At 43.5% G+C, this 25,556-nt stretch overlaps 1 protein-coding gene and 1 pseudogene across 2 annotated transcripts; both read right to left on the bottom strand.

Moving 5' to 3' along the window:
• Positions 1-2,744: 2,744 nt before the first annotated feature.
• On the bottom strand, positions 2,745-12,017 carry LOC310701168 (vomeronasal type-2 receptor 26-like; annotated as a pseudogene). Its single transcript has 6 exons — positions 11,803-12,017; positions 11,161-11,452; positions 8,791-9,599; positions 7,606-7,833; positions 5,073-5,199; positions 2,745-3,652 (listed from the first exon to the last, which is right to left on the bottom strand). The product of its transcript is annotated as a vomeronasal type-2 receptor 26-like (transcript).
• A 5,821-nt stretch (positions 12,018-17,838) lies between these two features.
• On the bottom strand, positions 17,839-25,024 carry LOC310700950 (vomeronasal type-2 receptor 26-like; the record flags this gene model as incomplete). Its single annotated transcript, XM_083490907.1, has 6 exons — positions 17,839-18,749; positions 19,835-19,961; positions 21,287-21,514; positions 21,931-22,743; positions 23,178-23,469; positions 24,810-25,024. The coding sequence occupies 6 exons, from the start codon at positions 25,022-25,024 to the stop codon at positions 17,839-17,841; spliced, it is 2,586 nt and encodes an 861-aa protein (XP_083347033.1).
• Between the last annotated feature and the right edge of the window lie 532 nt (positions 25,025-25,556).

The following is a 25,556-nucleotide window of genomic DNA, read 5'->3' as shown; positions in this document are numbered from 1 at the left end:
AAACACTAATTAAGAGTTGGTAAATAGTGAAATTTATTGTTTAACAGATAATACCATGTGCCTCCCATCAGACTCGAGCCACATCTTCCTAAGGTTAAAGGGCAAGAGCTAATAGAAACAGCAGCTGGCTTGAAAGGGGGGTGTAAATTTAAGGGGTTGCTTTTGGAAACTGTTTTTTACTAAGATCCTTTCCTTCTAAAAATCTATGTTATGTATGAAATATATTGGCTTAACTGTAATTATGCAAAGGATTTAGAAAGTAAGAAATGTTAGATTCTTATGTTAGATTCTTATTTCATTGATGGTGTGTGAGAAGGTGAACCCAAGATCTCTCTTTAAGATAAAAATTAAAACCATTAGCCATCTGTTCTGGAGTGAATAGGGCAATAGGGCAAAGATGATCTGATAATTAAGGTGCCTGGTCGAGGCAAATGTAAGATATATGGCTACTTGTCTGCCATTTATGGATAGAAGGAAATATAGCTGTTTGTCTCCCATGAAAGGTAATAGGAAATGGGTGTATCTTTTATGATTGGTTCTAGCAAGCAGCCAATAGGAATTTCAACCAGGCTGATTGGACAGAGGCAGCCAAAGGAGGAGCAAGGGGGCTGGGCTGAGGAAATATAAGGGCTGGCCATCAGGGCTGGAGTGGACAGAGCTTTGGTATCCATATACCATTGTGTCTCTCATTTATTTGTCTGACAAATAAATTATTATTTTAATTTCTCTATTGCTGTGTTGAATATTTCATTCCAGCTAAGCAGGGTGCTACAAAATAAGAACTATTTCCCTGTTAAAGGGAACCATTGAAACAGTGGTGGAGAAGCATGATATCCATGATGTATTTAATTATTTACACTTTAAGCTTGGTTACTGGGGGCTGGGAAAAGTTATATGGAAGTTGCTCAGCAAAGCTTCTTGGAGATATGATTCCGCTAATGAGGAAGTCTCAAGGCCGCGAGTAAATCTGCACTTCATTTTCTTCCCTCGTCAAATTTAAGGAGCACTTTGCCTTCAGCTTCCCACAGACTTGTCATGTGACAAAGACACATGAGAGCAGAGGCAGCAAAGCAGGCTGGGAAGTGCTGGGACTGCACAGTCATTTGGGCCTGCTAAAGTTATTCAGGCCTAACTGCTAACTGTTGGGTCATTCTGACAAGTGACAAAGTAGCCAGTTTCTCTTTTGTGCTCTCTGTAAGAAATCAGAGTCTGTCTGCTTCGGTTGTGAGCAGAGTCAGTATGTAATCTCAGTCAAACTGTTTGGAACCATGTTGTTTATGAAGAAGTTTATTTTAACTTAGTAAAGCTTTTATTCTTTAAAACTCTGCATTATTAATTTACGCTGCGCGTCAAGACTTGATGGGACATTAGAAGCAGAGGTAGCAGCAGAAGCCCCAGCAGGGAGGTCATTCTGGCTTGGCCTCCTACACCTCTATTTTGACTTCTCCTTTCTCCCCCACAGCCAGTTAATCAGAAGAAGTCAACGCCCTCCAGCACAGTGTGATATGTATAACCTCAGGCTTCCTTGGCTTCTGATGTTTGGGCAGTTGCCAGAGATCTCTCTTGAGCTTTGGGAAGAATAAACCACTATCATTTTTGTAATTATAAGGGGAAGAATGTTCCCAGGATCTCTACATGGTTCAAGGGACAATGACAGAGCTGGGGGGAAATATGTTTACACCAAATCACAGGTGTGGCTTCAAACTGCAACATGAGTCACTTGCATTTTGGGCATGAGTTTGGCTTGAACTTTGCTAAGAACAGCCCTGCTGGGTTAGTCCAAACTCCCATCTAGTCCTGCAACACAGTGGCCTATCAGACATTGCTGAGAAGCTCACAAGCACGGCATGAAAGCAATGGGCCTTGCCAGGCACTGGTCACCAGCAACTGGCATTTGGGGGAAGTAACTAAGCACTTCATGATCGAATAGTTTGTTTGCTCTCAATCTCCCAACCTTCCGATTCATTGGATGTCTATGAGTGCTGGTGCTATTTAAGAGAGGGAGACAAAAAGGATGGATCCTGCCCTTCTCCAGAAGCTCAGTGCAAGTAAGTGAGAAGTCTGCTCCATGGGGGTGAGTGGGGACTACCCCACCAATCTCAACTGGCCTTCATGCCACCACCACTCTTCTGCCTTCTTACTTACAAGTGGTGGTTCTTCTCCATCATGTCTCTGGCTCCAGCGATCATGGTGCCCCTCTCACTCCCACCAAACACACAGCTGTCACATTCATTTGTTGATGCCGACCTTGAGAACCCTAAATGACATTGGCCCTGTATATCTAAAGGAGCGTCTCCACACCCATCGTCCAGACCAGACACTTAGGTCCAGCTCCAAGGGCCTTCAAGCATTAATACACTCAACTCAAATGAGATTCCGTTTTTCACTTGCTGTTTTTAATACTAGAAGCAGAATTTCAAGTTACACTAAGTTATTATTTAGGCTTAGGTTATGAACTCAGGAAGAAAGGAAGGTGGGTCAAAGTACAAACTGGATATGGTAGAGAACGATAATTATGTTTGAAGAGGGAGGCTGCACTCCAGGAGACTCTACAGGTAGGGTTATCCCTAAAAGTTGTAAGTCCAGACACTCTCCAGGCATGTGATTCAATGATTCCCTTTCATCATTCAAGAGGAATGAAAAATGAAGAGCAAACTTTATCTAAGGAGATACATTCCTTCCCAAGGCAACTCTGTGTGTTTCATTACCACTGTGGTGGAAAACAGTTATAAATATGTAAAGAATCAGACAACTTTAGTTTTTGTGGCCAGGTGTTCCTTTGTGTTCAGATCAGGCCTCAGCATAATAATGTAACATTTGGGAATGAAGATGCAGCCCAGAAGCCCAGCACTGGAAGCCAAGATAGAGAAGATCTGCACGGCTACCATGTATTTCCCCTTTGTGCTCAGGTAGGTGGGCACAAAGGAGACCCAAACGCTGCAGAAGACCAGCATGCTGAAGGTGATCAGCTTGGCTTCATTGAAGGCCCCAGGCAGCTTCCTGGCCACGAAAGCCACCGTGAAGCAGATGGCAGCCAGGAAGCCCATGTAACCCAGGGCAGCATAAAACATGGCAACAGACCCTTCATTGCATTGTAGAATGATCTCTCCAGCCTGCGAATGCTTGTCAGAGTCTGGGAATGGGGGAGAGATACACAGCCAAATGATGCAAATGACCATTTGGACACTGGAGCAGGAAAGGACAATGGAGTTGGCCAGACTTTTCCCTAACCATCTCCTCACCCTGTTCCCTGGCTTTGTGGCCAGGAAGGCCAGCACCACCATGATGGTTTTGGACAGCAAAGAGGATACAGCAACTGAGAAGATGGTGCTGAAGGCCGTTTGTCGAAGGAGGCAGGTGACTTTCTTGGGACGGCCAATGAAGAGGAAGGAGGACAGGAAGGACAGCAGGAGGGAGACAAGGAGGGTGTAGGAGAGGTCCCTGTTGTTGGCTTTGACTATGGGAGTTTCCCTGTATTTAATGAAGATCCCTACAACAAAGCCTGTGGTTAAGGACAGGAAGAGAGCCAAAGAAGTCAGGAGAATCCCCAAATATTGTTTATATGATAGGAAGGAGATAATCCTCGGAATGCAGTGATCTCGGTCCTTGTTTGGATATTGTTCTTCTGGACATTTGGTGCAACGCTCTGCATCTGAGGAGGAGAAAAGGAATGGCTTTGGCTTTGCTTACACACATATTCTATTACATGTCGAGAAATGCACTCACATGGGAGATACCAGAAAATGAGAATGTATTGTAAGAAAGGGAAGCCATTTGGTGTATTTCCTTATGGGATAGTTTTCGGGCAGTAACACTACTTCATATCCATATTTCATTTCGCTTTTAATTTGTATACTGCCTTTTTATATTGCTATGCAGAAGGAAGGCTACAAGCTGAAGAAAGAACAAAATAGACAGCAAAGATCACAGACGTAATACACACACAAAAAGTTATAATAAAAGCATAACTTAAAATAAAATAAACAACATATCAAATAAAGCAAAATTCAATAATATTCAATAATTATATTCAGGAATAGTAAACAGTAAAATTTAATATCAGCAAATGATTAACAGCTTATACTTATTATGTACAGTGGTATCTCGGGTTACATACGCTTCAGGTTACATATGCTTTAGGTTACAAACTCCGCTATCCCAGAAATAGTGCTTCAGGCTAAGAACTTTGCTTCAGGATGAGAACAGAAATCGTGCTCCGGCGGCTCGGCAGCAGCAGGAGGCCCCATTAGCTAAAGTGGTGCTTCAGGTTAAGAACAGTTTCAGGTTAAGTACGGACCTACGGAATGAATTAAGTACTTAAGCCAAGGTACCACTGTATTAGCAAATTCAATACTATTCAATAATAATACTAAGGAATAGTAAACAGTAAAATTTAACATCAGCAAATAATAAACAGCTAACACTTATCATGTACAATAAAGAATTGCTAATTTATAATCAATAAAAAACAGCAAGTCACAATGAATAAAAGACCACAAAATATGAAAACCATGTAAAAGGGTCAAACTGAGAAACAAGGACACACAACTTATAATTTATTTATTTTTAATATCCTTGAACTCCTCTCTTCCAAGCTGCTACAGCTGTTCTCAAATTCCTTCTCTAGGATATCCAATAACTTCCTGCCGAAATCCCATAATTTTTAATTGTTCTACAATGCAATGGAATGTAATGTTCACCTAATTTTTTTCTTATTGTGCATCATGCTTTCTCTCTTTTAAATGAATTGAAATTTTCGGTATTTCTCATTAATTTTAAAGACATTTTTAATTCACTTTTGTGAGGGTGGTTCTGGTTGTCTGATCCGAGAAGGCTTGCTATAAAATAACCAAAGCAGTGCCTTATGGGCAGGGCAGGCTGAACCCAATTTGCATCCCAGAGATTGCTTCCTGCAAGTCATTTCTTTCAAATTACTTCCCGGGAGGGGATTAAAAATCAAGAAAGGATCTGCATCCAAATATGTCTTTAGAATCTTCACAGAATGTGTCTGACTAATATGTTGCCCTATCCATATTCTCCCAACAAATTCCATCTCCTGTGGCGTCACCCACCTTCCTGTGTAGACATGGTCCCTTCCGCACATGGAACACAAGCATAGCAGCAAACCGGCTTTCCTTCTTGAACCACCTTGGCATATCCTGGGCGACACCTTTTGGTACACCTGGCGTGAGGCACAGTCTAGCCATAAAGAAAAGATGGCACATTAAAGGGGAAGTGTCGGCAATATTTGTGCATGTGGAACTCAGAGAGTCTGGAAAGAACCCAAGAGGGTCTCCAGTCCCACAAGAAAGCACCCTTGATGTAAGGGGTGCCAACTTGAATAAAATATTGTGGGGACCCAGGTAAGCCGCATAACACATAATCGATGCCCATCAGGTTTATGGGGCTGCAGTCCCCTCTAATATTTTATTGCGGGGGCAAATAGGAGTTCCTAGGAGTTGCCTATATGCTTGATGTGGAACGGAAACCTCCCTACTGTGTTTGCTTTATAAACAATAAGAATAATAATTTATTTATACCCCACCCATCTGGCTGGGTTTTCCCAGCCACTCTGGGCGGCTTCCAACAAAAGATTAGAAATACATTAAAACATCAGTCATTAAGAGCGCTGCCTTCAGATGTCTTCTAAAAGTCACAACACATAATCGATGCCCATCAACTTTATGGGGCCCCAGCCCCCTCAAATATTTTAATGTTTAAATATTTTAATATTTTAATTTAACAGCTCCTAGGAGTTGGCTCCTATGCTTGATGTAAATGGCCTCGGCCCAGTATACCTGAAGGAGCGTCTCCACCCCCATCGTTCTGCCCGGACACTGAGGTCCAGCGCCAAGGGTCTTCTGGCGGTTCTCTCATTGCGAGAAGCAAAGCTACAGGGAACCAGGCAGAGGGACTTTTCGGGAGTGGCGCCCGCCCTGTGGAACGCCCTCCCATCAGATGTCAAAGCGATAAACAACTACCTGACATTCAGAAGACATCTTAAGGCAGCCCTGTTCAGGGAAGTTTTTAATGTGTGACATTTTAGTGTATTTTTGGACTCTGTGGAAACCTTCCAGAGTGGCTGGGGAGGCCCAGCCAGATGGGCGAGGTACAAATAATAATTATTACTATTATTATTATGTAGAATGGAAGCCTCCCTGCTGTGTTTGCTTTTAAAATAATAACAATAACAATAACAATTTATTTATACCCCACCCTTCTGGCTGGGTTTCCCCAGCCACTCTGGGCGGCTTCCAACAAAAGATTAGGAATACATTAAAATATCAATCATTAAGAACTTCCCTAAACTTGGCTGCCTTCAGATGTCTTATAAAAGTCAGGAAGTTGTTTATTTCCTTGACATCTGATGGGAGGGAGTTCCATGGGGAAGGTGCCACCCCCGAGAAGGCCCTCTGCCTGGTTCCCTGTAACCTCACGTCTTGCAGGGAGGGAATCGCCAGAAGACCCTCAGAGCTGGACCTCAGTATCCGGGCTGAACAATGGGGGTGGAGACGCTCCTTCAGATATATTGGGCTGAGGCGGTTTACGGTTTTAAAGGTCAGCACGAACGCTTTTATTGTGCTCGGAAATGTTCTAAAAAAAGTATTAATACATAGGTCTTTGAACAACTGGAATAAGGCACAGTAAATAATAAAAAAAGAAGGTACATTCAGGGGAAGTATTTGTGTGCCAGGAGTATTTGTGTCTATGGAGCTGATTCATAGAGTTTGGAAACAACCCAACAAGTTCTCTAGGCACAGGGCAAAAGATGCAGTAAGAAAACTAAAGAAAAAGGCCATCCCAGAAAAGGCCATCCCGGTTACATTCAGGGGAAGGAGTAGTATATGCAAAAATGTATATACAGTGGTACCTTGGTTCCTGAATGACTGGGCTCCCAAACAAATCAGCTCCCGAACGCTGCAAACCCGGAAGCAAGTGAACATTTTTCGTAAGCCAAAAGTCTGACGCGGCTTTCAATTGAGTGCCGGAAGCTCCCGCAGCCAATCGGAAGCCGTACCTTGGTTTTCAAACAGTTTTGGGAATTGAGCGGACTTCTGGAATGGATTAAGTTCCAGAACCAAAATTCCACTGCACTCAAATGAGCCCCTTGGAACGGCTCCTGCACAACCATCCTGACCTTCTGGAGCTGGCATGCCAAGCAGGCCTTACTCCCAAGCTCTCTGTTTTGCTCACTGGGCTCCAGGATACTCTTGCGTGGGCTCTGCGATTTTCTCATGAGATCTCGCAGGGCCGGGCTGGATTTACCATTAAGCAAAATAGGTACGTGCTTAGGGCATCCAGGGAAGTCGGGCACCACAGGAATTTTTCTGTTGCTGGATTTACCATGGACCACATTGTGCAGCTCAATCAAGTTCCACAAAAAGGCTCCCACAATAAATGAAAAAATTACATACATACAAACATACATACATACATGTGTGTGTATATATCTGCACATGAAGAGCATTATACACATTTAATAATTTACTTAATTATAATGAAAGCATCAGCCAAACTTCCAAAAGGTTATACTTGAATTCCTCTTGGCAATTCGACAGATTACTAGATCTTAAGGTGTATCATGTGGAATAAAGGGGCTCTTGCCTGGTTGAACCACTTGGGCCACACAATAGCTTCTGGGTTAATGGTGAGCTTGAAGTCAATGGATGCCTCTCTCTCTATACTCCCAATTTTCACTCTAACACAAGACTCATTGGGAAGCACCACCCAATTCTCAATATCAAACGTGATTGGCAGCTCCCCATTCTCACCCAAATACAGTCCGCCCATGGAAGTGTTCAAGAACCGGGTTTCTCTTAAGAAAGGGTGCAGCTGGAATGACAGGGAAAACACCGGCATTTCAAATCATTTAAAATCATTTTGGACATCTCATCCCTTCTCCTTTGAGCTCCAAAGTCCTGGCATACCTGGCCTCATTGGAATTTATGGAGGACTAAACTGTCAGGAAAAAGCAGCAATGCAAGAGCGAGCTGCAAGTTGCTGGAATGCAAAACAGGATGTTGATGTTTGGGACTGTACTATTGGAACAAAGGGGCAGTCTATTCACTGTACTGAGCACCGGATGTTAGCTCAGAGTGTCATCTGACCTGTACTGGAAGTACAGGGGTGGAGTTTCTCTCTCTACTGTTGGAGACTGGAGAGTGCAGACGTGTTTCTCTGTACTGCTGGAATGACAGAAATAAAGACATGTAAATAGATTTCTGTCTGTCTCTTTCCCCTCCCTGAGGGAAGCAGGGAGGAGGGAGGAGAGGTGTGTCCCTCTCACGCTGAGTGGGATCGCCGATAGTGACCTTGCCTGTATCCTGCCGGGAGACGCAGACGGGGAGGTCAACAAGGATCTCAAGCCGAATGCCTGGAGTGTGGCCAGTTACCTCTGACTGCGGCCTGAGAATCCGACATAAACACCCAAACTTAGAAAGCATTTTAGATGCCTCATCTCTGCTTCCTTAGAACTCAAAACTCCTGTTGTGCCACAACTTCTCCTACTGGCAAGACTAAACATACACCCTCCAGGTGGAAGGATGTCTGTTTTTACTTGTTTTGGCTTGTTTTGGCTTTGTTTTTTATTGCAGTAGACCACCTTGATATTTTATGAAATACACTATATATATATATATTTTACAGCAGGAAACTAAAAAAAGAATCTAAATCTAAATAAATAAAACAAAAACCTTTTCCTCACTGTTGCATTCATTTCTAAATCAATGGGAATGATTATTGTTGAGTTGGTAGAAAGAACTTTGATTTCTAGAAAGGGAAAGGAAATACCTGCCATGGCTGGAGCCTTTGACATGCCAACTGGTCTCCTCTACCCGCCATCAACATCTGCTTTGATCTGGATGAACAGGCAACATTTAAAGCATGTGCCATGATTTGGACACTGAAGTATGTTCTGTGGCTGTCTTGAGACAGAACAGTCTGCAGCTCCTCTTCCGACGGCACCTCTGGATCCTCCACATCTCTGCATCTTGTCCAACCTCTCACAGCAAGGACGTGTTTGAGTTTGAACAACTAAATGCTTTTTGCCGAAACAGATTAAGAAGATAGGACTCTGGTTTACCGCAGTCACGTTTGCTCCTTATTTTGGTCTTCATTACAAAGGAGAATGAACCATGGATATACTTCAAATACTTCGGACCAAAAGACAAATTTGTGTCAATGTCCTGAAAAGCTGTTGTGAGCCATACTTTTGGCCCAATTTGTTTCCAGAGTTTTTGTTGTAGTAACATGATGATAACCAATCCCTTATAACTGCTTACATAGTAAAGGAATACATTGGTCTGTCTCCGTAGGGCAATTAATTCACTTTGTGTGAACCTCTCATGTTCATTCTTTTCTGGTATTCTTACTGAAAAGGCAACACAAATTCCATTGCTGGCCATCAGAGATGTAAAGACACTCAAGAACCTTTCTCCATTCTCATTCTCTGGAGCAAATAGGCTGATCCACGTCCATCCAAAATGCTGGAGGAACTTTACAATCCCCAGGTACTGAACTTCTTCATTGGGGACTGTACGGTAGACAAAAGGAATTTTGGTGTTCTCATCAACAACCCCAGGTACAAAGCCATAACTGATCTGGAGTGGGGAGGAAAAGTACAATGTTTCCTTTTCAGAGCAAAATACAGGATTAGCCTGAAATACTTAATACCTAACAAATGTTGTGCTGACTGGGGCTGATACTTTTATTTTGAAACTTTGGGAGGCTGCAACCCTAGCAAAGTCTCCGTGTTAATAATAATAATAATAATTTATTATTTATACCCCGCTCATCTGGCGAGGATTGCCCAGCCACTCTGGGCGGCTTCCAACAGAACACTAAAATACAATAACCTATTAAACATTAAAAGCTTCCCTAAACAGGGAATAAACTTTAGAATCGTAGAGTTGGAAGCGACCCTGAGGTTCATCTTGTCCTCTCCCCTGCAATGCAGCTGTCCCATACGGGGATCAAGCCTGCAACCTTGACGTTGGCAGCACCACACTAACCAACTGAGCTATCTAGCTTAACATAGCTCAGGATTTTCTCCCTCTTTGATGCCTCTTTTTGCTGACGATAAAGTGAATTTATACTGCTGCTGAATCTCTTTTGTGTCCCTCTATGCCCCACCCTGATCACCTTATCTGTCTCCTGAGAAATCTCTATGTGGGACAAGAAGCTACAGTTAGAACTGGATATGGAACAACTGTTTGGTTCAAAATTGGGAAAGGAGTACGGCAAGGCTGTATATTGTCTCCCTGCTTATTTAACTTATATGCAGAATTCATCATGCGAAAGGCTGGGCTGGATGAATCCCAAACTGGAATTAAGATTGCCAGAAGAAATATCAACAACCTAAGATATGCAGATGACACAACCTTGATGGCAGAAAGTGAGGAGGAATTAAAGAACCTTTTAATGAGGGTGAGAAAGGAGAGTGCAAAATATGGTCTGATGCTCTACATCATAAAAACGAAGATCATGGCCACTGGTCCCATCACCTCCTGGCAAATAGAAGGGGAAGAAATGGAGGCAGTGAGAGATTTTACTTTTTTGGGCTCCATGATCACTGCAGATGGTGACAGCAGTCACGAAATTAAAAGACGCCTGCTCCTTGGGAGAAAGGCGATGGCAAACCTAGACAGCATCTTAAAAAGCAGAGACATCACCTTGACAACAAAGGTCCGTATAGTAAAAGCCATGGTTTTCCCAGTAGTGATGTATGGAAATGAGAGCTGGACCATAAAGAAGGCTGATTGCCGAAGAATTGATGCTTTTGAATTATGGTGCTGGAGGAGACTCTTGAGAGTCCCATGGACTTCAAGAAGATCAAATGCATCCATTCTTAAGGAAATCAGCCCTGAGTGCTCACTGGAAGGACAGATCGTGAAGCTGAGGCTCCAATACTTTGGCCACCTCATGAGAAGAGAAGACTCCCTGGAAAAGACCCTGATGTTGGGAAAGATGGAGGGCGCAAGGAGAAGGGGACGACAGAGGACGAGATGGTTGGACAGTGTTCTCGAAGCTACCAGCATGAGTTTGACCAAACTGCGGGAGACAGTGGAAGACAGAAGTGCCTGGCGTGCTCTGGTCCATGGGGTCACGAAGAGTCGGACACAACTAAACGGCTGAACAACAACAATGCCCCACCCTTCATACCTGTGGGATTTTGTACATGCCTGATGTGGTTGAAATCACTTTGGAGAGGATGGAATTGGCTCCTTCAAGAACAGCCAAGATATTATTCCATTTTCCACAGCGATAGTTTGGAATATTGCTTTCCCCACCTGCAAGCAGGTCTAGCATGGCATCAGAAGTGATCCTAGCATTGTAATAGTTCTCATAGAGGCTGTACCCCAGAGTGATGTTGGGTAAGATTCTGGGATCCCAGTTGATCTCTTGAATGGTGAAGAAGAAGGACAAGATATGCCAGTAGAACCTATCCGACATACTGTAAGAAATCAATCAATTAAAATGTGACAAACCATTCACTATTTAATGAAAATAAATCATGATCAGGCTCATTTATACACTTGTGTTCTTCAGCAAGCAACACAGCAGCACAGCAGGTAAAAATAGAGCACGTCTGGGAACATGCAACACACTAGCTGCTGCGAAACTCAAGTTCACTCCAGCCCCTGCCAGCATGGCCAGTGATCAGGGGTGATGGAAGCTGTAGTCCTGCAACATCTGGAAGACCACAGAGTCCTCACCCCTAAAATGGAGGCTATTTGCCTAGTAAACAGGAGCCATTGGGGTGCAGTAGAAAAGCGTGACGTCCTTCGGCATATAATTACTTACTCATCCTTAAACCTGGTTAATGGGGGCTGCGAAAAGATGTATGGAAGTTGTAGACCAAACAAATTTGGAGATATTATCCCGCCAATGAGGAAGTCGCCAGTCTGGAAATAATTCTGTGCTTTGATTCCTTCCCAGATTGGATTCAGGGGGCATTTTGCCTTCAGGTTTCTGCAGGATTCAAGCAAAATGAGCAGCATCAGCATCTGGGATCTCATTCTGACTGACTGCTACACCTCTCTTGTGAGTGTTTCTCTCTCCCCCATAGTCAGTTACATCAGAAGACCCCCAAAAAACTCTTATTTAACCAATATGGGTGGTGGTCAGCTATAGCTTCAGAGCCATTAAACCTCACACAGATGTATCCCACCCCTCTTACTCTCAATCGTGATTCAGTCTGTGTCTGACACAGGTGATCTTCTGTGCATCAACTTTTCCCTCAGGAACAAGGCAGAATAAATCACTGTGATTTTGATAATGATAAGCGGAAGGAAGTTCATCTCTGCCACAACCTGAAGTCTCTGTGTGGCTTGAGGGGCAGGAGCAGAGATGGAGATAAACATGGTTGCGAGGAATAAAAGTTGCTGCTCCGAAGTTTGACATGGGTCACTTGTGGTGCATGAGAGTTTGGCACAAACTTTGCTGCTGACAGGAACATTAGAAAAGTCCTGCTGCTGGTTCAGTTCAAAGCTAAATCTAATCCAGTATCCAGTGGCCAACCCAAGTTGATGGCAACAGCTCTTTTCTGGAGTTGATCCGAGCAACTGGCATTCAGAAATATGCAGCCTCTGATCCTGGTAGTCACGTGATTGCTTTTTAAAAGTGTCTCAGTTAGCAGCTGAAACAAAATAAAATAAATCCTTCCAGTAGGGCTGGACCCTACAAAGTTGTTGGGTATTCCCATCCAAATGGTGTGTGCGCACTGCATCATGTGGTCATTTATGTGGGGCATGGCTTACCAGGATCCCCACAGTATTTTATTCCAGTTGGCACCCCTGACATCAAGGGTGCTTTCTTGTTGGACTGGAGACCCTGCTCTCCAGGGGGGTTCGGCTAGTACCTTCATTGTACACCTTTGGCCGATTGACATCCGATTCCCTTTTAAATGTCTTCTGGTGGAGGGATTATTGGTTAGTTTATTTTTCTTTTCTTTTTTATATTGCATTTTTATGTTGTGAACCATCCTGACATCTATGGCCGACGGGCGCAATAGAAATTTAATAAACAAGATAATAAGAATAAGAATAAGAATAAGATCAAACTGAGGTGTCTGGCTTGGCTTGTTTCTGACTACCTAATATCAAGTTTCAGTCATGTCCTTCCATGTACTAAGTTTTCTCCTAGACTTGTACTTTTGATCCTCATCAAAACTCGTGTGCCAAAAATATTTCTCTTCCAAAAACTATGTATAACAACCTTATAGATTTCCATATGACCTTTTATCTATGTCCTTCATGTAGCTAGTTTAATGTCCCTTTTCTTCTACTTTAGCTAATTTTGCACTTTAGCAATTCAGTTGACAACGTCTTAAGCAGCTTAGGAAATTCAGCTATGAGTAATATGCAGTCTAACTCAAGATCAAAGAGCCTGGCACAGGAATGATTTCAAGCAACAATGGGCAACTCCGCAATTGCTATTAGTGAAGAATTGGGAATCAGAAACTTTAAGAGGTCTACTGCCAATTATCTATCTCTTCCGCATCACAAGTGAGCTAAGGGAACTTTGACGGCAATGTTTTTGGACCTTTTTCTCTCCATACACATGGTTAGCTGGAATTGCAGTGAGAGGAAACTGCTTGCCTATGCAGTGTGGGGGGGGGGGTACTGGGGCATTGTTTTTTGATTATGTATTTTGTGGTTTCATATTTATACTTTGATTTTGTTCTGTGAACCGCCCTGACACCTCCCGGTAGAGGGTGGTATATAAATTCAATAAATAATGATAATAATAATATTTGTGGAGTTTACTGCAGCCCTCAGGAAAATACTATCTGGCATGCAGATTATTTTTTAATTCCAACAACAACCTGTGGCTCCACTCAAGATTCAGAGGGGTGGGGACATTCAACTCTACAATTGTACAACTGCACAAAGGCCTCAGTTTATTTGTAGCATCTTTGTTTTGCTCTTTGGCCAATCTCCCACTGTAGCTTACAAATAGCATTCCTAAAACAGCATATGTCCTCAAGCTTATAATTTTAAAAGACATGGATAATAATAATAATAATAATAATAATAATAATAATAATAATAATAATTTATTTATACCCCGCCCTCCCCAGCCGAAGCCAGGCTCAGAGCGGTTAACAACAATAAAAGTAGCACAGCATTCTAAAATCATTACATGTGGTTTGAGGACCCGATCCCCCCCAAAGTGGAATAAATACAAAAGGACACGTGATATAAGGTTAATGGGCAAGAAAAGGCTACAACTTTATTGATTACAGCAAGTGAAAAGGTATTGGCTTAGGCATTGGATTACGTCAGCTGACTCCACCCCCTCAGAGAGGGGTGAGTCTGAAACAAGGGGGGTTTATTCACCAGTAGGTGGAGCCTGTTGATGCTACTCCAACTATAGGCTCTCCCCTGATGTCACCGAGGGTCGTGCCATGGCCTCCCAGCAAGCAGGCATCAGACAGAATACACGACGGCCAGATACCTTTAACGGAATACCCAAAAATTGAAGGCATAGGCGATGGCCACACCTAGCCCTTCGACACCATGACATATTATTCCAATTCTTAACCGCCACCCGAGCCCAAAAGGACTCGCCGCCAATACCCTCACAGCTGTAACCAATCCCATCGCGACGGGTCAACCAAGAGTGAGGCTGAGTAGGGGCTGGCGCCGCAGTATTAAGGCTGCTGTACACGGCCCTCGGAGGCACCTGGTTGGGTGCCTGCCGATGGGCGTGGGCGCCAGCCAGGTGAGTGGGAGGCAGGGGGCTAACGCCCCCTGCTAGAGGCGGGGCTCGGGCTCCCGCCCACAACCACTCCCCTCTCTTCAGGAGGAGAGTCTTTATCAAATTAATGGCAACCATTGAGCTAGAATCCTGTGAGGATTACCGAAGGAGGGGGTCAGACTGTGCCTTGGCCAAAGGCCTGGTGGAACAGCTCTGTCTTGCAGGCCCTGCAGAAAGATGTCAACTCTCGCAGGGCCCTAGTCTCTTGTGACAGAGTGTTCCACCAGATCGGGGCCACAGCCATAAAAGCCCTGGCTCTGGTTGAGGCCAGCCCAACCTCCCTGTGGCCCGGGACCTCCAAGATGTTTTTATTTGAAGACCAAAAGGAGCAAAAGGAAAAGAGATTAAAAACTTCCATCAGCCTCGGCCTCCACAAACAGTGGTCAGGATGATAGGAGCCGGAGTCCAGCAGAATCTGAAGGGCCATTGTCTCTCTATCCCTGAAATAAGGACTATTTCCCTGTGAAAGTGAACCATTGAAGCGGTGATGGAGAAGCATGATATCCACAATGTATTTTGTTACTTACATTTTAAGCTTGGTTACTGGGGGCTGGGAAAGGTTATATGGAAGTTGCACAGCAAAGCTTCTTGGAGATATGATTCCGCTAAAGAGGAAGTCTCCAGGCCGCGAGTAACTCTGCGCTTCATTTTCTTTGCTTTCAGCTTCCCACAGATTTGTCATGTGACAAAGACACATAAGAGCAGAGTCAGCAAAGCAGGCTGGGAAGTGCTGGGACTGCACAGTCATTTGGGCCTACTAAAGTTATTCAGGCCTAACTGCTAACTGTTGGGTGACTCTGACATGTGACAAAGTAGCCAGTTTCTCTTTTGTGCTCTCTGTAAGAAATCAGAGTCTTTCTGCTTCACTTGTGAGCAGAGTCAGTATGTAACCTGAGTCAAACTATCTGGAACCATGTAGTTTATGAAGAAGTTTATTTTAACTTAGTAAAGCTTTTATTCTTTAAAACTCTGCATTATTAATTTACGCTGCGCGTCAAGACTTGATGGGGCATTAGAAGCAGAGGTGACAGCAGAAGCCGCAGCAGGGAAGTCATTCTGGCTTGGCCTCCTAAACCTCCATTTTGACTTCTCCTTTCTCCCCCATAGCCAGTTAATCAGAAGAAGTCAACACCCTCCAGCACAGTGTGATACGTATAACCTTGGACTTCCTTGGCTTCTGATGTTTGGGTAATTGCCAGAGATCTCTCTAGAGCTTTGGGAAGAATAAATCACTATCATTTTTATAATTAAAAGGGGAAGAAAGTTCTTGGGATCTCTACATGGTTCAAGGGACAATGACCGCTCCCCGCTTAAAACGTTTGCGTGGACGCACGCAGCCCCTAGATCTATATGGTTTAAGGGGCAGGGACAGAGCTGGGAAAATATGTCTACACCAAATCGCAGATGTGGCTTCAAACTGCAACATGAGTCACTTGAATTTCGGGGACGGGTTTCGCTTGACCTTTGCTAAGAACAGCCCTGCTGGGTTAGTCCAAACTCCCATCTAGTCCTGCAACACAGTGGCCAGTCAGACATTGCTAAGAAGCTCACAAGCAGGGCATGAAAGCAATGGAACTTGCCAGGCACTGGTCACCAGCGACTGGCATTGGGGGAAGTAACTATGCACTGCATGATTCAACATTATGTTTGCTCTCAATCTCCCAACCTTCAGATTCATTGGATGTCTATGAGTGCTGGTGCTAAATAAGAGAGGGAGACAAAAAGGATGCATCCTGCCCTCCAGCAGCTCAGGGCAAATAAGTGAGAGGTCTGGTCCATGGGGATGAGTGGGGACTACCCAACAATCTCAACCAGCCTTCATTCCACCACCACTCACCTGCCTTCTTACTTACAAGTGGTGGTTCTTCTCCATCATTGTCTCTGGCTCCAGCTATCGTGGTGCCTCTCTCACTCCCACCAACATTGAAAACCCTAAATGACATTGGTCCTGTATAGCTAAAGGAGTGTCTCCACACCCATCGTCCAGACCAGATATTGAGGTCCAGCTCCAAGGGCCTTCTGGAGGTTCCCTCAAGCATTAATAAACTCAAGTGAGATTCCCATTTTCAGTTGCTGCTTTTAATACTAGTTTGCCTTTTCAGGCTTTGCCTTTGGGTGGGAAGAGCATTGCGCCCGGGACAGGGAAGTGGGAGTCAAGCAGACACTCAAGGGTTGATCCAGAGAAAGAGCTTTATTACTACCATCCGGGCTGATAGAAGGAGTAAGCGTGATAACTCACAAGCTTAGCACAAGTTCACAGCCATTTGCACAAAGCATATATTCCCCTCCAGTTCCCTCCCCCTTCTACCCCTCCTCGGGAGTCTTGCCTCATGAGTTTCCCTAAGCATGAACAGAAAGCTCCTGTCTTGGGACTCTTGGCGACCTTCCCAGGAAAGGGGGATGAGAAGCAAAGGGGGCTGAGGAGCCTTGCGTTCAGCGTGTCCAAGATGTGTTGCAACTAGATGAGATAAGACTCAGTTCCCAGGCCTGCTTATTCTTGGCATTGATAGAGTCTATTCAATAGCTTCTTGAAGCTCTCTCGTGCTGATAAAAATAACATTTTGCCTATGCAGCAGCATCTTGTGAGAAAGCAGAGAAGAGCAGAGAAAAGCTGAAGCTGTGGATTTTTAGAAGAGAGAAAGGGGAAATTTGGTTTTGAGGCCTCGGGTGAAGTCTTGAGGCCTGCGGAGATTTCAGGCCTAGGTGGGGTCACCTGTCCTCACCTCCTTCACTAGAAGCAGAATTTCACGTTACACTAAGTTATATTTTAGGCTTTGGTTATGAATTCAGGAAGAAAGGAAAGTGAGTCATTTCAAAGTACAAACTGGATATGGTAGAGAAAGATAACTATTTATGAAGAGGGAGGCTGCACTCCGTGTAACTCTACAGGTAGGGTTATCCCTAAAAGTTGTAAGTCCAGACACTCTCCAGGCATGTGATTCAATGATTCCCTTTCATCATTAAAGATGAATGAAAAATGAAGAGCAAACTTTATCTAAAGAGATACATTCCTTCCCAAGGCAACTCTGTGTGTTTCATTACTACTGTGGTGGAAAACAGTTATAAATATGTAAAGAATCAGACAACAACTTTAGTTTTTGTGGCCAGGTGTTCCTTTGTGTTCAGATCAGGCCTCAGCATAATAATGTAGCATTTGGGAATGAAGATGCAGCCCAGAAGCCCAGCACTGGAAGCCAAGATAGAGAAGATCTGCACAGCTACCATGTATTTCCCCTTTGTGCTCAGATAGGTGGGCACAAAGGAGACCCAAACGCTGCAGAAGACCAGCATGCTGAAGGTGATCAGCTTGGCTTCATTGAAGGCCCCAGGCAGCTTCCTGGCCAGGAAAGCCACCGTGAAGCAGATGGCAGCCAGGAAGCCCATGTAACCCAGGGCAGCATAAAACATGGCAACAGACCCTTCATTGCATTGCAGGGTGATCTCTCCAGCCTGGGAATGCTTGTCAGAGTCTGGGAATGGGGGAGAGATGCCCAGCCAAATGATGCAAATGACCATTTGGACACTGGAGCAGGAAAGGACAATGGAGTTGGCCAGACTTTTCCCTAACCATCTCCTCACCCTGTTCCCTGGCTTTGTGGCCAGGAAGGCCAGCACCACCATGATGGTTTTGGACAGCAAAGAAGATACAGCAACTGAGAAGATGGTGCTGAAGGCCGTTTGTCGAAGGAGGCAGGTGACTTTCCTGGGACGGCCAATGAAGAGGAAGGAGGACAAGAAGGACAGCAGGAGGGAGACAAGGAGGATGTAGGAGAGGTCCCTGTTGTTGGCTTTGACTATGGGAGTTTCCTTGTATTTAATGAAGATCCATACAACAAACCCTGTGGTTAAGGACAGGAAGAGAGCCAAAGATGTCAGCATAATCCCCAAATATTGTTTATATGATAGGAAGGTGATAATCCTCAGAATGCAGTGATCTCGGTCCTTGTTTGGATATTGTTCTTCTGGACATTTGGTGCAACGCTCTGTATCTGAGGAGGAGAAAAGGAATGGCTTTGGCTTTGCTTACAGACATATTCTATTACATGTCGAGAAATGCACTCATATGGGAGATATCAGAAAATGAGAATGTATTGTAAGAAAGGCAAGCTTTTTGGTGCATTTCCTTATGCGATAGTTTTCGGGCAGTAACACTACTTCATTTCCATATTTCATTTCGCTTTTAATTTGTATACTGCCTTTCTATATTGCTATGCAGAAGAAGGGTTACAAGCTGAAGAAACAACAAAATAGACAGCAAAGATCACAGACGTAATACACACACAAAAAGTCATAATAAAAGCATAACTTTAAAATAAGCAACATATCATATAAAGCAAAATTCAATAATATTCAATAATAATACTAAGGAATAGTAAACAGTAAAATTTAATATCAGCAAATAATAAATAGCTAACACTTATCATGTACAATAAAGAATTACTAATGTATAATCAATAAAAAACTGCAAGTCAAAATGAATAAAATACCACAAAACATGCAAACCATGTAAAAGGATCAAACTGAGAAACAAGGACACACAACTTATGATTTATTTATTTTTAATATCCTTGAACTCTTTGCTTCCAAGCTGCTACAGCTGTTCTCAAACTCCTTGGCTGGGATATCCAATAACGTCCTGCTTAAATCCCATAATTTTTTATTGTTCTACAATGCAATGGAATGGAATGTTCACCTAATTATTTTGATTATTGTGCATCATGCTTTCTCTCTTTTAAATGAATTGAAATTTTTGGTATTTCTCATTAATTTTAAAGACAATTTAAATTCACTTTTGTGAGGGTGGTTTTGGTTCTCTGATCCTAGAAGGCATGGTATAAAATAACCAAAGCTGTGCCCTATTGGCAGGGCAGGCTGAACCCAATTTGCATCCCAGAGATTGCTTCCCGCAAGTAATTTCTTTCAAATTACTTCCTGGGAGGGGGTTAAAAATGAAGAAATCAATAAAGGATCTGCATCCAAATATGTCTTTAGAATCTTCACAGAATGTTTCTGGCCAATATGTTGCCCTATTCATACTCTCCCAACCAATTCCATCTCCTGTGGCATCACCCACCTTCCTGTGTAGATATGGTCTCTTCCCCACACGGAACACAAGCGTAGCAGCAAACCGGCTTGTCTTCTTGAACCACCTTGGCATATCCTGGGCGACACCTTTTGGTACACCTGGCGTGAGGCACAGTCTAGCCATAAAGAACAGATGGCACATTAAAGGGGAAGTGTCAGCAATACTTGTGCATATGGAACTCACTCAGAGAGTCTGGAAAGAACCCTTCAGGGTCTCCAGTCCCACAAGAAAGCACCTTTGATGTCAGGGGTGCCAACTTGAATAAAATATTGTGGGTGCCCAGGTAAGCCACACAACACATAATCAATGCCCATCAACTTTCCTAGAAGTTGGCTCCTATGGTTGATGTAGAACGGAAACCTCCCTCCTGTGTTTGCTTTTTTAACAATAACAATAACAATAACAATAATAGTTTATATATACCCCACCCATCTGGCTGGGTTTCCCCAGCCACTCTGGGCGGCTTCCAACAAAAGATTAGGAATACATTAAAATATCAATCATTAAGAACTTCCCTAAACTTGGCTGCCTTCAGATGTCTTATAAAAGTAAGGAAGTTGTTTATTTCCTTGACATCTGATGGGAGGGCGTTCCACAGGGCAGGCCCCACTACTGAGAAGGCCCTCTGCCTTGTTCCCTGTAACCTCACTTCTTGCAGGAAGGGAACCACCAGAAGGCCCTCGGAGCTGGACATCAGTATCCAGGCTGAACAATGGGGTTGGAGACGCTCCTTCAAATATATTGGGCTGAGGCGGTTTAGGTCTTTACAGGTCAGCACCAACACTTTGAATTGTGGCTTTCAATTGAGTGCAGGAAGCTCCCGCAGCCAATCAGAAGCCGTTCCTTGGTTTTCGAACAGTTTGGGGAGTTGAGCAGACTTCCGGAATGGATTAAGTTAAAGAACCAAAATTCCACTGTACTCGAATTCGGCCCTTGGAACGGCTCCTGCACAACCACCCTGACCTTCCGGAACTGGCATGCCAAGCAGCCTTACTCCCAAGCTCTCTGGATTGCTCACTGGGCTCCAGGATGCTCTTGCGTGGGCTCTGCGATGTTCTCATGAGATCTTGCAGAGCCGGGCTGGATTTACCATTAAGCAAAATAAGTACGTGCTTAGGGCATCCAGGGAAGGCGGGGACCACAGGAATTTTTCTGTTGCTGGATTTACCATGGACCATATTGTGCAGCTCAATCAGGTTCCACAAAAAAGGCTCCCACAATAAATGAAAAAATTACATACATACAAACATACATACATACATACATACATGTGTGTGTATCTGCACATGAAGAGTGTTATGCACATTTAATAATTTGCTTAATTAATTATAACGAAAGCATCAGCCAAACTTCCAAAAGATTATACTTGAATTCCTCTTGGAAATATTCAACAGAATACTAGATCTTCATGTGTATCATGTGGAATAAAGGTGCTCTTACCTGGTTGAACCTCTTGGGCCACACAATAGCTTCTGGGTTAATGGTGAGCTTGAAGTCAGTCGATTCCTCTCTCTCTACACTCCCAATTTTCACTCTAACACAAGAGTCATTGGGAAGCACCACCCAATTCTCAATATCAAACATGATTGGTAGCTCCCCATTCTCACCCAAATACAGTCCGCCCATGGAAGTGTTCAACAACCGGGTTTCTCTTAAGAAAGTGTGAAGCTGGAATGACAGGGAAAACACCAGAATTTCAAAGCATTTCAAAGCATTTTGGACATTTCATCCCTTCTCCCTTTGAGCTCAAAAGTCCTGGCATACCTGGCCCCGTTGGAATTTATGGAGGACTAAACACCCAAACTTAGAGAGCATTTTAGATGCCTCATCCCTGCTTCCTTGGAACTCAAAACTCCTGTTGTGCCACAACTTCTCCTACTGGCAAGACTAAACAGACACCCTCCAGGTGGAGGGACGTCTGCTTTTAACTTGTTTTTGCTTCTTATGGTTTTATTATATGGTTTGATGTTTTTTATTGCAGTAGACCACCTTGATATTTTACGAAATACACTATATATCCAGGAGCTGGATTATTGTACAGTTGGTAGAAAGAACTTCAATTTCTAGAAAATGAAAAGAAATACCTGCCATGGCTGTAGCCTTTGACATGCCAACTGGTCTCCTCCACCCGCCATCAACATCTGCTTTGATCTGGATGAACTGGCAACATTTAAAGCATGTGCCATGATTTGGAGACTGAAGTATGTTCTGTGGCTGTCTTGAGACAGAACAGTCTGCAGCTCCTCTTCAGACGGCACCTCTGGATTCTCCACATCTCTGCATCTTGTCCAACCTCTCACAGAGAGGACGTGCTTTGAGTATGAACAACTAAATGCTTTTTGCCAAAACAGATTAAAAAGATGGTACTCTGATTTACAGCAGTCACGTTTGCTCCTTATTTTGGTCTTCATTACAAAGGAGAATGAACCATGGATATACTTCAAGTTCTTGGGACCGTAAAGCAAATTGATGTCAATGTCTTGAAAAGCTGTTGTGAGCCATACTTTTGACCCAAGTTCTTGTTTCCAAAGCACTTCTTCTAGTGTCATGAGGGTACGCAGTGCTAAATGACTGTTTAAATAGTAAAGGCATACATTGGTCTGTCTCCGTAGGGCAATTAATTCACTTAGTGTGAACCTCCCAGGTTCATTCCTGTCTGGTATTGTTACTGAAAAGGCAACACAAATTCCATTGCTGGCCATCAGAGATGTCAAGGCACTCAAGAACCTTTCTCCATTCTCATTCTCTGGAGTAAAGAGGCCGATCCACGTCCATCCAAAATGCTGGAGGAACTTTACAATCCCTGTGTACTGAACTTCTTCATTGGGGACCGTACGGTAGACAAAAGGGACTTTGGTGTTCTCATCAACAACCCCAGATACAAAGCCATAACTGATCTGGAGTGGGGAAGAAAAAGTATAGTGTTTCATTTTCAGAGCAAAGTACAGGATTAGCCTGAAATATTTAATACCTAACAAATATTTTGCTAGTTTAATTTATTTTGCTGCCTGGGGCTGATAGTTTTACTTTGAAACTTTGGGCAGTTGCAACCGTAGCAAAGTCTCCGTGTTGAAAAACCATAGAATCATAGAGTTGGAAGCGACCCTGAGGTTCATGTTGTCTTCCCCCCTGCAATGCAGCTGTCCCATACGGGGATCAAGCCTGCAACCTTGACGTTGGCAGCACCACACTAACCAACTGAGCTATCTAGCTTAACATAGCTCAGGATTTTCTCCCTCTTTAATGACTGTTTTTGACTCAGCTGACAATAATGAGAATTCATTTTGCTGCTGAACCTCTTTTGTGTCCCTCCATGCCCCACCCTTCATACCTGTGGGATTTTGTACATGCCTGACGTGGTTGAAATCACTTTGGAGATGATGGAATCGGCTCCTTCAAGAACAGCCAAGATATTATTCCATTTTCCACAGCGATAGTTTGGAATATTGATTTCCCCACCTGCAAGCAGGTCTAGCATGGCGTCGGAAGTGATCCTTGCATTGTAATAGTTCTCATAGAGGCTGTAGCCCAGGGTGATGTTGGGTAAGAGCCTGGGATCCCGGTTGATCTCTTGGATGGTGAACAAGAAGGACAAGATGTGCCAGTAGAACCTAAATGGCAATCTGTAAGAAATCAATGAAATAAAAAGTGTCAAACCATTCACCACTTATTGAAAATAAATAGTATTTGATTCCCAAAACCATGGTCTGCATTAGGGCTGCCATACACACATAGCAGGAAGACTATGTGTGTGAGTGGAAATCACTGGAATTTCCTTTAAAAAGAGACATATCCTTCTTACAAGATGAAAATCCATTCGCCACCTAAGAATTAAAATATAGGGATTTCTCAAGAGGAGAAGCAAACATCTTCAAAGAACGAAAATGAAGAAGACATTCTTCGTTCCGAATGTGTGAGAGATATGGGGACATGACTGCTAAGGCTCGTATTGGCTGCTTCCAAGGAGTTGCATAAAGAGCCAACTGCAATGGAGAGCTAAGTCTGTTTAGAAGCTCTATTTGATTGGTATGGCTTATCTTCAATAGGCATGATTCGGATTGGGCTCTTATTTAAGAAAGGTCAGTTTCAACCAGTCTTTCAGCAAAACAAACAATCAGAAGGGTGTATTTTCTTCAGTCTACTTAAACTAACATTTCATCCAGGAGGATAGTTTCCTTGTCATTCATATTTCTCCCTCTGGGAACTGTTCAATCTCATTGCAATGGCAGTCGCAGACCCTAATTCTGCTGATATCTTCTGGGAGGTTATTTCAGACAGGGGAAGGGATGGAATCAAATGCCCTCCCAAATATCAGCACAAAAGACCTCTGTTTTGTTTGTTTAAATATGTTTTGTTTTGGTTTTCAACAGTAACACTATAAACTTAACAAGAACAGCAAACACAACACTTAGAGTATATGTTATTGGAAGTAACCTTAATGTACATACATAATAGGCTCACTGGTTAATTAGCCCTCTCCATAGAGATACATGTGTTATAGGGGGTTGCAATAACTGTGCTGGCTTCTTAATGTGATCTGTAAAGAACAACCACATGCTTAAAAATGCTATTTCCCTTACACCTGCATACCAGGAACACAAAGTAGGATTTTCTCCAGTGTCCCACTCATCTCATGAATGCAGGTGTGATCATTCAGTGAATTATTTTGAGGCCTGATCAGGTTCATTTATACACTTGTGTTCTTCAGCAAGCAACACAGCAGCACAAAAGGTAAAAATAGAGCACGTCTTGGTACATGCAACCCACTAGCTGGTGTGAAACTCAAGTTCCCTTCAGCCCCTGCCAGCATAGCCAGTGATCAGGGGTGATGGGAGCTGCAGTCCCGCAATATCTGGAAGACCACAGAGTCCTCACCCCTAAAATGGGGACTATTTCCCTAGTAAACAGGAGCCATTGGGGTGCAGGAGAAAAACGTGACGCCCTTCTGCATATAATTACTTACTCTTGTTTAAACCTGGTTGATGGGGGCTGTGAAAAGATGTATGGAAGCTGCAGACCAAACAAATTTGGAGATATTATCCCACCAATGAGGAAGTCGCCAGTCTGGAAATAATTCTGTGCTTTGATTCCTTCCCGGATTGGATTCAAGGGGCATTTTGCCTTCAGGTTTCCACAGGATTCAAGCAAAATGAGCAGCATCAGCATCTGGGATCTCATTTTGACTGACTGCTACACCTCTCTTGTGAGTGTTCCTCTCTCCCCCATAGCCAGCTACATCAGAAAAAACCCCAAAACTCTTAATTATCCAATATGGGTAGTGCTCAGCGATAGCTTCAGAGCCATTAAACCTCACACAGATGTATCCCACCCCCCTTACTCTTAATCATGACTCAGTCTGTCTCTGACACAGGTGATCTTCTGTTCATCAACTTTTCCCTCAGGAACAAGGCAGAATAAATCACTATGATGTTGATAATTATAAGGGGAAGGAAGTTATTCTCTGCAACAACCTGAAGTCTCTGTGTGGCCTGAGGGGCAGGAGCAGAGTTGGAAATAAACATGTTTTGGAGGAAACAAATTGCTGCTCCAAAGTTTGACATGGGTCACGTGGTGAGTGAGAGTTTGGCCTGAACTTTGCTGCTGACAAGAGCATTAGAAGAGTCCTGCTGCTGGTTCAGTTCAAAGCTTAATCCAATGCAGTATCTTGTTGCCCCCAGTGGCCAATCAAACATTTCTGGGATCCACCCAA

This window comes from Podarcis liolepis (genome assembly GCF_965112155.1).
Source record: "Podarcis liolepis genome assembly, chromosome: 2".
NCBI lineage: Eukaryota > Metazoa > Chordata > Lepidosauria > Squamata > Lacertidae > Podarcis > Podarcis liolepis.
Note: the sequence above shows the minus strand (reverse complement) of the source record. Positions and strands in the feature narration are given on the sequence as shown.